Source organism: Capronia epimyces, assembly GCF_000585565.1.
Source record: "Capronia epimyces CBS 606.96 chromosome Unknown aczIQ-supercont1.5, whole genome shotgun sequence".
In the NCBI taxonomy this organism is placed as follows: Eukaryota; Fungi; Ascomycota; class Eurotiomycetes; order Chaetothyriales; family Herpotrichiellaceae; genus Capronia; species Capronia epimyces.
Window position 1 is genome coordinate 1,124,975 of NW_006912908.1, and position 14,841 is coordinate 1,139,815.

At 53.9% G+C, this 14,841-nt stretch overlaps 6 protein-coding genes across 6 annotated transcripts; 3 read left to right on the forward strand and 3 right to left on the reverse strand.

Annotated features, from left to right (window-relative positions):
* Positions 1-239: 239 nt before the first annotated feature.
* On the reverse strand, positions 240-1,090 carry A1O3_06336 (uncharacterized protein; the record flags this gene model as incomplete). The annotated part of the gene is made up of 2 exons (XM_007736456.1): positions 240-794; positions 854-1,090. 2 exons carry the CDS (start codon positions 1,088-1,090, stop codon positions 240-242), a joined length of 792 nt encoding a protein of 263 aa, XP_007734646.1.
* Positions 1,091-3,597: 2,507 nt separating this feature from the next.
* A1O3_06337 (uncharacterized protein) lies at positions 3,598-5,984 on the forward strand (the record flags this gene model as incomplete). Its single annotated transcript, XM_007736457.1, has 2 exons — positions 3,598-5,031; positions 5,079-5,984. 2 exons carry the CDS (start codon positions 3,598-3,600, stop codon positions 5,982-5,984), a joined length of 2,340 nt encoding a protein of 779 aa, XP_007734647.1.
* Positions 5,985-6,511: 527 nt separating this feature from the next.
* On the reverse strand, positions 6,512-7,484 carry A1O3_06338 (uncharacterized protein; the record flags this gene model as incomplete). Its single annotated transcript, XM_007736458.1, has 2 exons — positions 6,512-7,233; positions 7,328-7,484. The coding sequence occupies 2 exons, from the start codon at positions 7,482-7,484 to the stop codon at positions 6,512-6,514; spliced, it is 879 nt and encodes a 292-aa protein (XP_007734648.1).
* Positions 7,485-7,935: 451 nt separating this feature from the next.
* A1O3_06339 (uncharacterized protein) lies at positions 7,936-8,667 on the forward strand (the record flags this gene model as incomplete). The annotated part of the gene is made up of 1 exon (XM_007736459.1): positions 7,936-8,667. The coding sequence occupies one exon, from the start codon at positions 7,936-7,938 to the stop codon at positions 8,665-8,667; it is 732 nt and encodes a 243-aa protein (XP_007734649.1).
* Positions 8,668-10,031: 1,364 nt separating this feature from the next.
* A1O3_06340 (uncharacterized protein) lies at positions 10,032-12,051 on the reverse strand (the record flags this gene model as incomplete). Its single annotated transcript, XM_007736460.1, has 3 exons — positions 10,032-11,459; positions 11,528-11,559; positions 11,619-12,051. The coding sequence occupies 3 exons, from the start codon at positions 12,049-12,051 to the stop codon at positions 10,032-10,034; spliced, it is 1,893 nt and encodes a 630-aa protein (XP_007734650.1).
* Positions 12,052-12,963: 912 nt separating this feature from the next.
* On the forward strand, positions 12,964-14,702 carry A1O3_06341 (uncharacterized protein; the record flags this gene model as incomplete). The annotated part of the gene is made up of 4 exons (XM_007736461.1): positions 12,964-13,211; positions 13,299-13,677; positions 13,748-13,825; positions 13,887-14,702. The coding sequence occupies 4 exons, from the start codon at positions 12,964-12,966 to the stop codon at positions 14,700-14,702; spliced, it is 1,521 nt and encodes a 506-aa protein (XP_007734651.1).
* Between the last annotated feature and the right edge of the window lie 139 nt (positions 14,703-14,841).

The window sequence follows — 14,841 nt, forward strand, 5'->3', positions numbered from 1 at the left end:
GGTACCTTGCGGTCAACGCCACGCCCCTTTTTCCAATAGATGCTCACAACCATTGCTGGCTTCGTCTGTGTGCTAACCCTTTAACGCCCTGCCCTGCCCTGCCCTGCCCTGTATGGCCCGGTGACAGCCATATTAAGTATTAAACCCTGGCATGCCGATTACCTACCCAGACACCAAAAAGAAAATCGTGGATTTGGGTATCATGGATGATGACCGTACAATTCTCGACTCTACCGCAGTCATTCTCGCGAATCGCTGGACAATCTCGGCTTCTTCGATCGTGGTTCCCCTTCCTGGCCATTTACCTCTTGCAGCCGTCTCTCCAAATCATCGACCTTCCGCTTCAGCTCGTCGCGTTCTTGAATGGCTCGGTCGCGTTCCTTGCGAATGCTGTTTTCGTTGTCCGAATAGACCATGTTGATGACTTCCAGCTCCGACACTCGAGTCCGGAGGTTGGTGTTCGCGGTCATCAGCTGATCGTAGGTCATGGGTAGTTCAAGATGCCGCTCGTTGCTGAGGGAGAGGGCGCTAGGAGAGGGTTGGTTGAGAGGAGGGAGGGAGGGAGATCCGTTGGCGAAGTGGTGGTCGGGCATTGCCACTATACCATCAAAAACGTGTTGCGGTGCAATGTTCGGATCATGTTGAACAACAGGCGTCCCTGTTCGCGACACGGGGGAACGCGACCGGTCAGAGATTACAGAAGCGGCCATCTGTGAGACGCGTCGATGAGCATTGGCTCCATTGGGCGGAGTTGCCAGGTCAGATTGCCCGGTGTGAAGACCATTTTGTTCCAACTGCGATCGGTCAGGTCAGATCCTCTTTCTCTTTCTCCAGCCTGGGCGCCACAACTCACCTTTTTCTTGGGCCCTTGGTTCGAAGTCTTGACTCGGTTGCGACTCTTGATGACATCTGTCTTGAGACTGATTGGGCGAGGTCGGCCGTGGAGTTTGAGGAAAAGTCCGCAAGCGTTACAGAGGACCGAACCGGCTTCGTCGCGTCGCCATAGGGGGGTGGTCGAGGTCTGGCAGTTCTGACAAACAGGCTGCGAGAAGGGCAGGTTATGGTCAGTCCCAGGTAATGAAGCAGCCATGATGCGGTCGCGCGCGCGCAGGGTGAAGAGGACAAAAGTTGGGAAGATTCAGTTATCGATTGCGACGGGAAGGGCGATAAGATAAAGAAGGGAAACCGGGCGGACTTGGACGGGGGCCAATGCGATAGTGCTTATCAGCACGGGCCGACAGTCCCGTGACCGCCGGCCGTGGAGCTTGGCGCTAGAGGCAGAAATTCAGGTGGCAGGGAAATCGAAGTCACATCACGGTAGTCGATGCCACTGATAACAGCACCGCTCCACCACCACCCCAGATTCGCGAGAGCAGAGAGCACAAGACACCGCAGATTCACTCACCGGTGCACTTCCAGCGATCCCTGGTGTCGGCGCCGCCGCCATCATGCCGTAATAGCCCATGGGAGAGGGTGATGCATGGCTCGCGGAAAACGACCTGTGATGTATGCAATGTCAACGTGGTATTCCTCTCATCCCGCCGGCAGGACTTCTCGTCCTGTCACTGCATCTCGTACCTCATCGGTGGCGCGGTGGCTGCTAGGGACGTCAAGGTGGACAGTGCCGGCAGAGCAGGTCGTGGCTCCGAGTGATATGGCCTCGCAACCCCTACACCCAGGGTCGTACCTCCTCCGTGGACTTCAGGCTGACGCAGAAAGAAGTCACCCGTGCCGGGGAGAGCGCTCGACCGCGGCCGCGGTATGTCCTTGCCATATCTCGCCGAGGGCGGTAACGGTGAGGTTCCTCGGTGGTATTCCCTTCTCGATGTGCTATACTCGTCAAGTCTTGATTCCTGCAATGGCGTCGATGGTGGTCGGTACGTAGGGTCGAGGGGCGAGGCCCGGAAGAGCGGCGGTGCGACTGCGGAAGCCGTGTTCGACGTTGTGTGAGACCTGAACGTGGTCTCGACGGGCAACAGGGTGAGCTGATGAAAGGAATCGGTGGGGAGCAGGTATCTAGGTTCTGTTTCTTCACAGGATCGAAATCGTGGACACTCTTAACGGGAAAGGATAGGCATGTATCGCGAGACTGCAGATGCAAGAGAACGTTTATCGAGTATCGATAGGCGGGAGCCTCGAGCCTTTTGCTGTTGCCCAATACGAATCTCAGATCCAGGGGTCTTACAATCGAGGATGCCAGGCCGAGGAGAATATTGGTCCCGCCCGTCAGGCTAAAGAGCAATGTCTAATTGTGCCGTGTCTAAGCTTAGACACGTCTGTCGAGATGGGACCTTCTTACGACGTAATAGTAAAACCAATCGCCCGGGGTTCCCCAGGCAAGTTGGATATCTGGTCTCTGGCGGCTCTCGTGGCGCGGCCATACGTAAAGAGATCCTCTACGGAGCAGAATGTAGTATGCGTACTTGTCGACCCTCAACGGCGCAGCTTTTGGTCTCTGAACCACGAAGACTTACACCCGGGAGCGCGCGATCGCAGTTGGCGCTGATTCGGCCCTTTGCAAATCTGGGGAAACAAACGAAATTGTCCAATCTCGCGGTGGAGGTGCCGCTTCTGGTGCGCCTCCTTTTTTTTTCTGCGCGCGTGGCACAGCCACTGGCTCCGTCGCCTGAAATTTAGGCGGGAGCAACCGCCGGAATTCAGTCACGCATATCTGCATTATTCACTGACCAATTCGCGATTTGATGGACTTGAAAGTTGACGGACGTTGGGCAATTGCAGAGCGAGCGTTATGCGGCAGGTTTGACCGATTGTGACGCCCAGATGATTCCGTTAAGGCCCTCTGACACCTGTCATGCCCATTTCCACACTGCCCATTCGATGCCCATCACGTTCAGCGAGACGTGACCCAGTAGGATTCGCAATGTTAGTGCTCTCATCCCTGAAAATAAAGTGGTAGCCAGCACTGTCACGCGTCAACCTAGATCAAGGCTCCGCGTCCCGAGATTGACAGTCACGTCTTTCTCGAACTCATTGAGATTTCCGGATATTAGACACGCGCCTTACGTGTGGATTGCGAGGCGGCTACCTTCCCTGTGGCTGGCAAGATGCTGTTTATCATCGCAGCCCATCCACAGCTTCTTATATTACGTATTACGTGAGCTCCAATGCCTCTCAGGGCCTTAGGCTCGTCGTTGACTAGCAAAAGCTATACAAGATCTTAGTTGTGGTGTCTCTAGACCATCGAGAAGGTCAAACAGAGTTACTCTGTGCCTCGCCGAGCCAACATGTACTTTGCAACACAGAACGAAGATGAGTGAGAAGAACATAGCACATAGTTATACCCTATATTGACGACGGCGGTTCAAACCATTGTGCTCAGCCGTATCAACTCGTCCACCCAATCAGCTTGTGCCGCAGCTCCCTTAACTGGACCTCCAGTCTAGGCCCTCGAGCCCCGTGAATTCTCGAAGGTGGCACGTAATTCGTAGTAGGAGTGCCGTCTATCCCCTGTCCTGCCTGCGACTGCACGCCATCCGACCGATGCCCTTCTTCCCAGCCTCGAGAATGCTGGTGGTCGGCATGTAGACGGTCGTCCAACCTTTCAAACCGTGCCTATCAAGGGCCAACGCCATTACCATGCCTCGTCATAGGCCGACCTCTGGCTATGCTCGCCTTGCACAAGCCGACGACGACGATGGGCCACTCGCCGACGATGACTCTGGCGATGAAATCTACAACAATACCCCACTCAGTACGCGGTATGCCTCCATTCAACCTGGCCCACGAGAACTCATGCGCTCCCGCCCCTATCACGACCGACGAAGAGCAACACGACGGACGCGGAGTAACTCCTCAGGCGTCGACATTAAAGCTATCAACGCCAGACTAGAAAGATGGGCTGAAGAGATCGCTTCCAAGTTCAAAATCAACTCGGTCAGGGGCAAGACCCATGAGGAGGAACACTTGGAAATACACCATTCCGTCTTCCAAGCGCCTCCAGAGGTTCGTCCATATACTGCTGCGGATTTGGCCGCCTACGAAGCCGCCGACACGCAACGTATGGGCAAGGCACAGTTTGATGCCATCGTGGAGAGCGTCAGGGTTGCGATGGAACAAGGGGTGCACCCCAAAATGATATCTCAAGGCAGCTCCGGCAGCTACTTTGCCAGAAATAGCCAAGGGAAAGTTGTCGGTGTTTTCAAGCCCAAAGACGAAGAGCCATATGCCTCGAGGAATCCGAAGTGGACGAAATGGATTCACAGAAATCTGTTTCCTTTCTTTTTCGGCCGAGCGTGTCTCATACCCAATTTATCATATGTCTCCGAGGCTGCTGCGTATGTTCTCGACTGCCAGTTGAGAACGAATCTGGTCCCTTACACAGACGTGGTCTGGCTGTCTTCAAAGTCCTTTTACTACGACTTCTGGGAGCGGAGAAGCACTTGGGGTGGAAAGAAAAGCCTACCCGCGAAAGTGGGAAGTTTCCAGGTCTTCCTGAAAGGGTTCAAGGATGCAAACATATTTCTTCGCGAAAATCCCTGGCCTGATCAAGCCACGGAATTTCGGTCAGACTTGGAACACACTCGACAAAGGAGACCCTTGTCGAATTGCTTTCCTGTCCGGGGCCAACCGTCTGACAACGATGGAGGAACCCCTGCAGTAATGTCACCGCAGCTCGAAGAGCAGACACCCAAGTTCCACTGGACCCCGAGAATAAAGCAAGCTTTTCGAGAAGAGCTAGAAAAACTCGTCATTTTAGATTATATCATGCGGAATACTGATCGAGGGTTGGATAATTGGATGATCAAGATCGACTGGAAGACGGAAGAAGTCTCTCTTGTTGTTGAGCCGCCCAAAGAAAATGGGACTGCTCGAGACGGAGACACCACGACTCAATCCAAATCCGTGAGTCCCGCGCGACCTGAATCCAATACCTCAAGGCCTTATCGGAGGTACGAAACCATGGAAAGCAGGTCAGGCACTCCCTCAAATGCTCGAGATGACAGTCACCTCACGATCAAACTTGGGGCCATTGACAATAGTTTGTCGTGGCCCTGGAAACATCCGGATGCCGTGAGTCTTCCCTTGATCTCTATCTAGGCTCTACTGACATACCCTAGTGGAGGAGTTTTCCTTTCGGCTGGCTGTTCCTTCCTGTCTCTTTAATTGGACAACCCTTCTCTAAGAAGACTCGAGAGCATTTCCTGCCTTTGCTCACTTCCACGGCTTGGTGGAGTCAGACTCAATTGGCGCTGCGGAGAGTGTTTGCACTGGATGCCGATTTCAAAGAAAGCATGTTTGCGCGGCAGATTGCCGTCATGAAAGGCCAGGCATGGAACGTTGTGGAGACTCTCAAACAAGAAGATCATGGACCACTCGAGTTGACCCGACGCACAAGGATCTGTGTTTGGGACGACCTTGTCGACGTTCCTGTGGCGATTCCGCTGCGGGTGCCTTCTGCCGAGATGAGTAGGAGGAAACACCATCATTACGACCAACAAGAAGAGATGGACATTGGAGCATCCTACTCTTCCGCCCCCTCTGGAAGACAGGCATCACAACCCGACCTGCTAGGCTCACTGACTCCTGACCTACCCAACCCCAACCGCTTCGAGCTCACACGAGAGGATGGCGGTGCAGATCTTTCCTACTTGGCTGGCGAAGAAGGTCCTGTCAGTCCTGTCAGCGGTGGCCCTTTCTTCGACGCGGCGGACTATGCGAAGGAAGCTAGGAACAGCCTGGGCAACAGTGCCGCCACGCTCCCTGCTCGTCCAACCGCAAAAAGCAGAAACCGGTTGAGCTTCGAGTTTCCTCGTCGGGAAACCACCTCCAAGTCGAGCTCGCGAAGACAACGATCTTTGTCGACCCGCAGCGGCAAATCCCCGGCGATCCTCTACGAAGGCGACGATCTTGAGGGCGACTTGGGCTACGCCGCTGCCAGCGACATGGAACAAAATAAACGCAAGGTCATTGTCGAGAGGCTGGAGACGGTCAAGAGCAAGGCACCCGTCTTCACCTGGTGTTGACGGAATGACAACATGTAAGCAATCGCAACGAAAAATAGAATTGGATGTACCGATTTGGTTTCTGGCATCTCGGCGGCTTTGGCTGGGATTAAAAAAAATTAAGAAAGCTACACCTGCACGGGCGGTCATGTCACGACCACCCCGCGTCCCGCAAAATGATAGATATGTACGACATAGCGCTCTATTGCATTGGGCAGGCATTGGTTTGGAGGAAATGGCACTCTGCAAGGTCGGCGGCAATGCAATACTTTGGGCACGTAGAACACATTGTTTCCTGGAAAGGGAAACCGCGACTGTAATGCGAATTCCGTGTTGATGTCGATGTCGATGCGATACTCGCTTTCTGGACTTCATAGGTCCAACCTTGTCTCCGGTTCGAAGTACAGTGATGTGCGTCCAGTCAGGACACCCTAAACAACGCCGTCACATCCTGCCTAGTCGTAACTCGTTGCAGAGCCCATTCAATGGTCTGAGACTGCCTGATCCATGCCACTATCTGCACCGTTGCCCATTTCTTGGTCTGTTCTTCATGAGAAATCCTCTTCCTCCTTTTCAATGGCATTCTTGACTCTAAGCAACAGCGTCGTCTTCCATTTGTCGAGCTTGCTCAACTGGTCATATTGGAACAGCTTGTCCGCAAAGGCCTCTTGGTCGCCCTCCTCGACAGCCGCGACCAGGTCCGTCAGCAACATGTGTTCCCGTGTGCCGGCGAACCCATTATCCAAGTCCCTGTAGTGTTCAAGCGCGCGTTTCGTTGCGACCTGGTCCCCAGCGGCAAGGTAGCAGATCCCCGCCTTAAGGAAGTAATCCTTGACGGACCAGCGCATGAGGTTGCTGTTGAGCGACGACTTGGCGACCGCCTCGAGCTTCGCGATCGCGTTCTGGTAATCACCCTCGAGGGCGGCCAGGTCGGCGACCTTCAGGTACAACTTGTTCGCCAGCGCCTCGGCGTTGTCGCTCTCGTACCACTGCGCGGCCGTGTCATAGGCGGCCAGCGCCTTCTTCTGGTCCCCAAGCTCCATCTCGTATACTTCTGCCAGGTTCTGCTGGTGCGTCGCCGCACGACGAAAGTTGCCTTTGGTGGTGTAGTGTGATATAGCAGTCGCTAGGACCCGCACAGCGTCTTGCGGCGAGTCTTTGCGGTATACCTTGAATGCTTCGGTCAGGGTGTTGGCCATGTCGTCGGGTTCGTTGAGTTTGTTTTGTTGTATCGACGCTGCTTTCTCGAACGCTTGGCCGGCTTCATAGTCTGGAAAGGAAAAGAAGGACGAGAAATGTTAGTCTTTCCGGCGTCAGAATGTATCAAGGACGAGATAGGCATGCCGGTTTGCGTGCGGGCTTACTCTGCTTCTGTACCCGGAATGCATTCGCGGCTTGTGTGTACAGGTCTGCTGCGTTTTCCCATTTTTCTGCTCGCCCGCCGAACAAGCTAAAGCCACCCGAGGCGCCTTGGGCGGCTCTATCGGCTTTCTGCAGCAATGCTCGAGGATCTTGCGCCATGATTCGGGAGAGGGTCGAGCTGGTTGTGATCAATGGATGTGAGATTGGGGTTAATGCCCTTCTTGTTGGCAAGAGCAAAGTGAAGCCGGATAGAACGTATCGTCAAGATTTACGGTTCGCTTGGTCCCTACGTGGGCTCCGTAGAGGTCGAGGATATGGTTCGCTTGGTCGAGATGATCAATACAACATACAACGGTCTAAGATTGGGGTGCTGGACGAGCCTGGAGCCCTGCACAGGCGGCAGGAAGGCAGGCAAACGGAGGCTTAGGCCCGCGCAGGAACGAAATCATGCCGCTTTAACTGCAATCACATGCCTGCGAGACGTGCTTCCCCAATTCAACTCGCTCCATACCTACTACTGTACGAGTACTCTATTTGTGTTGCTTCACGCTCCAGCACTCCACGTGAGTCGACACCAGGTTGGGCTGGTTGGGAACTCGTTCAGGCCACCATGCCTCGAATCAGTCGGATTCCATTTACCATTCGGACAGAACTATCCGGCCCAGTCACGAGTCCTGACCGCGACAAGATTCTGCGGCTGGTCAAATCGATCGAGATCGACCCGAAGATCACATCGCTCCTGAAAACCCCTACGTGGTCTGTGTCTTCGCTGTTGCCGCCGCCGCCCTCGGTCGTGCAGTCGACGGACATTGAACCCGATAGGAAGAAATATGATGCCGAGTCCGAAATCAAACCTGATCTGAAGAAGCAAGAAGAGTCCGAGTCTGAAGTAACGCCATCGAAATTACACCACCTTCTCCGTCTCTCGGCGCTGCCGCCTCCCAAATCGGTACAAGAGCAGACGGACATGCTCCGAACCCTCCAACAACAGCTCCATTTCGTCAAAGAAATCCAAAAGGTCGACACCACGGGCGTGAAGCCGCTGGTCGCGCTGCGTGACGAGACGCGGGACGCTCGCGAAGAGCGCGCATTCACGCTCGAGTCGCTGCAGGAATACCTGTCACTAGAAGAAAAAGTTGGCGTGAACGGAACCATACGCAGGCGCAAAGTCCCCGTCGATTGGAGCAAGGAGATTCCCACCAGGACCGCCGAGAAACTGCCTCGGCAGGACGATCGGATTGTCGCACCCTTCGAGATGGGTGAGGGATATGCGAGTAGGAAGAGGGGCCAGTTTTTCTTTGTCAAGAGAAGCAAGAAAACCGAGGATTCGGCGGCAGGCTGATTACGTGTGCTTATATTCCCGTCGACCGCAATAAACTACTTCGGAATCTCAAGGGTTGCACCTCAGGTATTCGAGGGATTCTATTTTAGGTACTTGGATTCAGCATCATAACAAAAACCAAGAAGAGCAAGGATGTCCACAAGGCTCACTGGACCGCGTCATGTCTCTGGGTGAGGATTCGTGGCATCGGACAGCCTCCGGCTTCCGTGGTCGCTTCACCAACGACATCCTATTGGTTACCTTTGAAGTCCTAAAGAGAGCATACTCGTTCATGCGTCGGGGCTGGAATATGCCATGGAGACAACACATGAAGTGGAGTTTGCTCATGACTCTCACCAGCGAGCAGGCTTAAGCACAACACATGTGGCGACTGACAAGCTGAATAACATAACGGACCTATGGGACTACCAAGATGCTCATGTACTCGCTAGCAGGAGCTTGGAGCTATGGGAGTACATAGGCTCTAACGCGGCATTGGAGGCAGGTCGACATTGTAAGATTCGCCTTTTCAGCGGTGAGTTGGTCAGCTTCCTCGTGAACTGTCGCTGATATAGAGCAGGCTATACTGTAGCACGGCCCAACTTGTGACAATCGGAAGTGTTGCTATTACTATTACTACTGTAAACCAACTGAGCTTCATCGGAAGAGATGACGGATCTATGGGGATTGATCCTTGAAGGCCCTGTTGTGGATCTTAGACTTGGTGCTAGTGGCAGAAACTACTTATATATATTATATAGGAGAAGCAGCCTTGCAACGTATTTTAGTAATTACCATACCACTCTACCCCGTCCGAATCGAACGGTTCCTCCGACTTCTCGCGTAGAGGGAGAGGGTTTGAGTCTCCAGATCTTCTCTATCCTTAAACTGTCCCTCCCTTGATTCGGGACACCCTAAGCCTAATATTAAATTTCTGTGCATGTGCATAAGCATGAGCATGAGCATGAGCGAGTCTCTCTTTGTCACAATCGAACCAACCCAACCCCTTTTACCTCCCCGCTCGAGGGGGTGTGCCTGTGCCTGTGCCTGTGCCTGTGCCTGTGCGACGATGACGATGACGATGCGCAAATTGACTTGACTACCTTACTGCAGTATCCGTACTACGCATATAAGTTAACGAACTGCAACTGGAACTGGGACTGGCGAGCTGAACTGAACTGAAAGAACTATGGGCCATTTGGACCATTCGATCCGAAGGGTTGGGTTAGCTGAGGCTAACATGTTAGCTTTACGTGCTTCGGCCCAAAAACAGCAAAACAATCAGATTATATGTTCCATGTTCCCCCGGTTTCCAGCACGTTATCAAAAAACGTGAGAGGAGAGTAGAAGCCAGAAGGAAAAGGAAAATCTGTCAAGTGGTTTTGTTAGTTGCAATCATATCCAATCGGCATGACCACTCGACTCGGAGGGCTCTCACATTGATTGTTGAGCGTTGCGCCGCCAAATCCATTCAGAGATCCATCCACGGCATCAAAATCCGATTCCGGCAGAAAGTCGTAAGAAGTAGGCTCTAGCCCGCTACCGTCCTCGGCAAACGCTTCTTCTGTGTTTCCAAGGACGATGTTCAGAGCTTTGGCTACTTTTCCAGCTTCGGCCGATGACGTACTCATTTGACGCCAAATCTTGTGCGAGATGGTGAGTTGTTGTCGAATCTCTTCAGCCCTAGATGACCACGTTGTCTGGCCTGCAGTCGCAGTCTCAGGCAATTCCAATTTATCGACGTCTTGCAGGTAGAGACAGAGCACGCTCGTTGCGAGGAGAACATCCTGGTTGAAAATATGGGTGACCTTCCATCTAAGCTGAGACAAACGACCAAATGGCTGAGACTCTTCATGAAGCATCTGTTGAAAGGATAGAATCTTGAGTGCGGAATCCAAACAAATCCGCACCGACTCCCTGTCCCGCTCTCGCTCTTGAGACCGCTCTTCAGGCTGTCGAACTGGGTGGCTGACCAAAGCTCTCCGGTACAGGAGGATGCGTGATTTGTGGTAGGTCGTTTCTACACCTACCCGCTGTACCACCAGGTTTGGACTATCCGTGATGGGGTGTGGTCTAGTTTCCCAGCGCAGCACAGGCGGAATAGCACGTTTGTGCACGTCTTCCAGGAGTGCGTCGATCTTGATGACCTCGTCATAGGACGGGGGATTAATATCAGTATTGACGTCGCAAATCAAGCCGAGAGCTGATATCAGTCGCCCTCTTGCAATGAGACCGAGCACCGGCGTCCATTCTGTTTCTGGCCTCGGCGGAGGCATCTCGGTCGTGTCCTCTTCAAAATCACAGTCGAGCAGATTACGGGGCGGTTTGGTATCCATGTGCGTATCTGTGGCACTTCGAGGAAGGCCAATCTCCAAGGAGAGACCGAAATCCAATTGAAGGATTGCAATCCAGATGCGTCTACGCATCTCGCCCTCGAACGGAGATAGTCCGGGAAAGTGATCTGGGTCCCGGTGATAGCCCATGCGCATTGCTAGATGAAGTATCATACCGATCAAAAGCCAGCCATCGGCAGTGCCATCTTTCAAGAGTATAACCTCTCCAGTAAGGAGCGTGATCAGGGTTTCCAGGATATATGGCCCTCCCGTCGTATACCTGGCCAGAATAAGACACTGAACGGCCTTCTCCCGGAAGGCATCCTTCATGGCAAGATATTCCGCCTTGAGCGATTCGGTTCGTCCGTCGGTGAAGTCAACAGAGAAGGTCCGCAACTGCGCAGCAATACATAACATGGAGAACATGAGGCCGATCCAAGCGATGGAAGTTGCAGACGGATCTTTCCAGAAGCTTTCGTACTGGTCGAACGTCAGGTCAAATGTCAGACTGCTTGCCTCTTGCGACGGCCAGGTTAGAAAGAACCCACCTCTCGGAGAAACTTCTTGCCATGAATGAGATCTACAGCACACAGTCAATGCCTCGGAGAGCGGAAAGAAAGCTGGCCTGGATGTACTGACACGGAGTGATAATGTAGGAATCGAAGTGAAGGGCTATGAGGCGGTCAACAACTGGACGAGGCGGAACAGCAGCCAGGATTTCATCGCGAGTTGCATGACGATTCGGGCCATAGAACAAGTGTGAACCGGGCGGAGCCTTGCTATCCGTGACCAAGCCCGCCTTCAGTCCCCTGATTTTAAATAGGATGGCCTCCCAATGGGCACTCTGGACATAGCTGGTTCCGGTTCCAGACTCGCGCGACTTTAGGGTGCCAGGGTCAGCCGGGGATGGGGATGGGCATGGGCATGCAGCTTCATCCCGGGATTGGGATTTCTGTGGTCTCCGTCTCCGGATCTCAGGCAACACATCTGCGAATGATAGCGAGCAGCTTGGTCTCGACGATTCTGGTGCTGGTGCGGCCGGACTCGGACTTGGGAGTGATTGGCCTTCCATGAGCGTCACGACAAGGCTCTCTAGCTCCGAGATTCTAGCATGGAGGCTGGTGGTGGTGGTGGTGGTGGTGGTGGTGGTGGACTGTCGCGGAGGAACGGACGGGCGAGCAGGAGCATCGGGCGTAGAAGAAGATGTCGATGTCGATGTCGTCGCATAGTTGCAGGAGTTGGTGAGACCACGCCTTGAGCAAGCTCCGCATGGGAGCTGTCGGTCGCACCTCAGCCTGGCCAAGTTAATCGGGCACGACTCGACTTTTTGATTGCTGATGGCTTTCGAGCTCGAGGCACGTACTTTCGGTGTCTGCAAGGGTCGCAGGAAAGCTGGACTTTGTCTCGCCGTCGATTTGGCGGCGGACGCGGACGCGGGCGGTGCGCACTGTCGGCCATGACACCGTGTGACTGTCCGCCTTCCGCTCTTTGCTCTCCGCTCCCAAACAGATTCACAGCCACTTCAAGAAGAGAAGAAGAGAAGAAGAGAACGAAGCTGTCTGGCGGCGCAAACCGAGAGGCAATGGAGATAGCAATGAATGATCCTCCGACCCTCCGACCATCCGACCCTCCACCTCAACCTCAACTGTCCTGTCTCTATGCCGGCCACGCTCACGATGCCTCCTCCACCTCCTCCGACCCTCCGCGTCCGACCCGGTTCAGTTTCTGCCTTCACATATCGGCATGATGTCTCCTGTTCTCACATACACAGGAATTAAAGGAGTTAGGCTTCCTAACCCCGCGAATGGAACGGGAACTCCCCCTGGTAGGTCTCACGGATCGAGAAGAGATATATTCGAGCAGAGATGGATCCAAGTAAGTATAAGTGCATTATAAACGAGAGACTACTCCAGAGACAAGAGTTATGTGAAGAACACGCGCCAGAGTCACAAGTCACCTCACCCTCGACAGCATAGCATATATCATGACGGCCGACTTGGAATCCGCCATCTCCAAATCCATATCGGAAGACGAAGACGGCCACCATGACCAACAATCCAGCGAGCCCGAGCACGAGCCCGAGCCTGACCAGACAGCAACTGAACAAGAGACAAAGGACAATAGCAATGTCGTCGACTGGGATGGACCAGACGATGCCCAAAATCCGCGGAACTGGCCAGCATGGAAACGCATGACCCAAGTCGTCCTCGCCACCATTTTCTTGCTCACTGCGTAAGGCACTTCCTGTCCCTGTTCCTGCGCTCCTTTGGCAAAAGCAAATCCCAGACTGTGACTGACTACCAGTGGTGTAATATACAGCAACCTCGCCGCGACAATGTTTGCCCCTGGGGCTGCCGCGCTTGCTAAGGAGTTCCATATCACGAGTTCCCCCATCACCAGTCTCACCGTGTCCATTTACCTGGCCGGCTTCGCCGTGGGCCCAATGGTCATTGCACCGCTCTCCGAACTGTATGGACGCCTCGTCATCTACCACACCTGCAATGTCATTTACATTGGCTTCATCATCGGATGTGCGCTGGCCAAAAACACCGGCATGTTTCTCGTTTTTCGATTCCTTGCCGGATGTGCTTCTTCAGGCCCATTGACAGTTGGCGGAGGAACCGTCGCCGACGTCGTCCCGCCAGCTCAGCGTGGGAGGGTAATGTCTCTGTTATTCGCGGGACCACTGCTGGGACCAGTAGGTGGCATTCCCATTCCCCCCCCAGGCAAACTGTTGAACACCGTCATGACACTGACCATCGTTCAAGGTCTTGGGCCCAATTATTGGTGGCTTTGTGTCCGAATCAATTGGCTGGCGATGGACTTTTTGGATCATCACGATCCTAGTGAGTCTCCCAGAGCTCAAGCCCTCCCTACTATTCTCCAGTCGCTGACGGTTCGACCTAGGCAGGAGTATCATTTACCATATCAATCTTCTTCCTCCGCGAGACCAATGCCGCCGTGCTGCTCGGATGGAAAGCTTCTCGGCTCCGGAAAGAAAGTGGCAATGCTGCTCTGGTTTCGAAGATGGATCGAGGCCTGGCTCCCCGCCAGCTATTCCTCCGCGCCCTTACTCGACCAACAAAGCTTCTCATCCTGTCGCCAATCGTGCTGCTCCTTTCCCTCCTGTGCGCGTTCCTTTTCGGCCTCCTCTTCATGCTGTTCACCACGTTTCCCACCGTGTTTGAGGAACAATACCACTTCTCCGCCGGCGTTTCGGGCCTGTCATATCTCGGGGTTGGAATTGGAATGGCCGTCTCTCTCGGGGCCTTTGCCACCGTGAGCGACAAGCTGCAAAAGACACTGGGAGATTCACCCCGACCTGAAGGACGCCTGAAGCCCATGATGTGGGTCATGCCCGCCGTGCCCGTCGGCATCTTCTGGTATGGCTGGGCGGCCGAGAAGCAGACCCATTGGATCGTGCCCATCATCGGCACCTTCTTCTTTGGATTCGGCTTTCTCTGGGTCATCATGCCAACGCAGCTCTACCTGGTCGATGCTTTTGGCCCTGAAGCTGCCGCCTCGGCCTTGGCTGCAAACGTCGTTCTCCGACTTCTGTTTGCAGCTTTCCTTCCATTGGCCGCGCCGTCTTTGTATGCAGACCTGGGACTCGGCTGGGGGAATAGCGTCCTAGGGTTTATAGCCGTGGCTTTTCTTCCACTGCCGCTCTTCTTCTATCGTTACGGAGGCTGGCTTAGGGAGCGGTTTGCTGTGGAGCTATAAGCTACAAGGTACAAGGTACAAGGTGCAAGCTATCAGTTCATGTTGAGATGGAGGTAGAGGTAGAGATAATAAGAGCTCTTATAGATGCTGCCGACCCATCTGTTTGGATCACCATTTACAGCGAGCGCCTTCGCTTTTC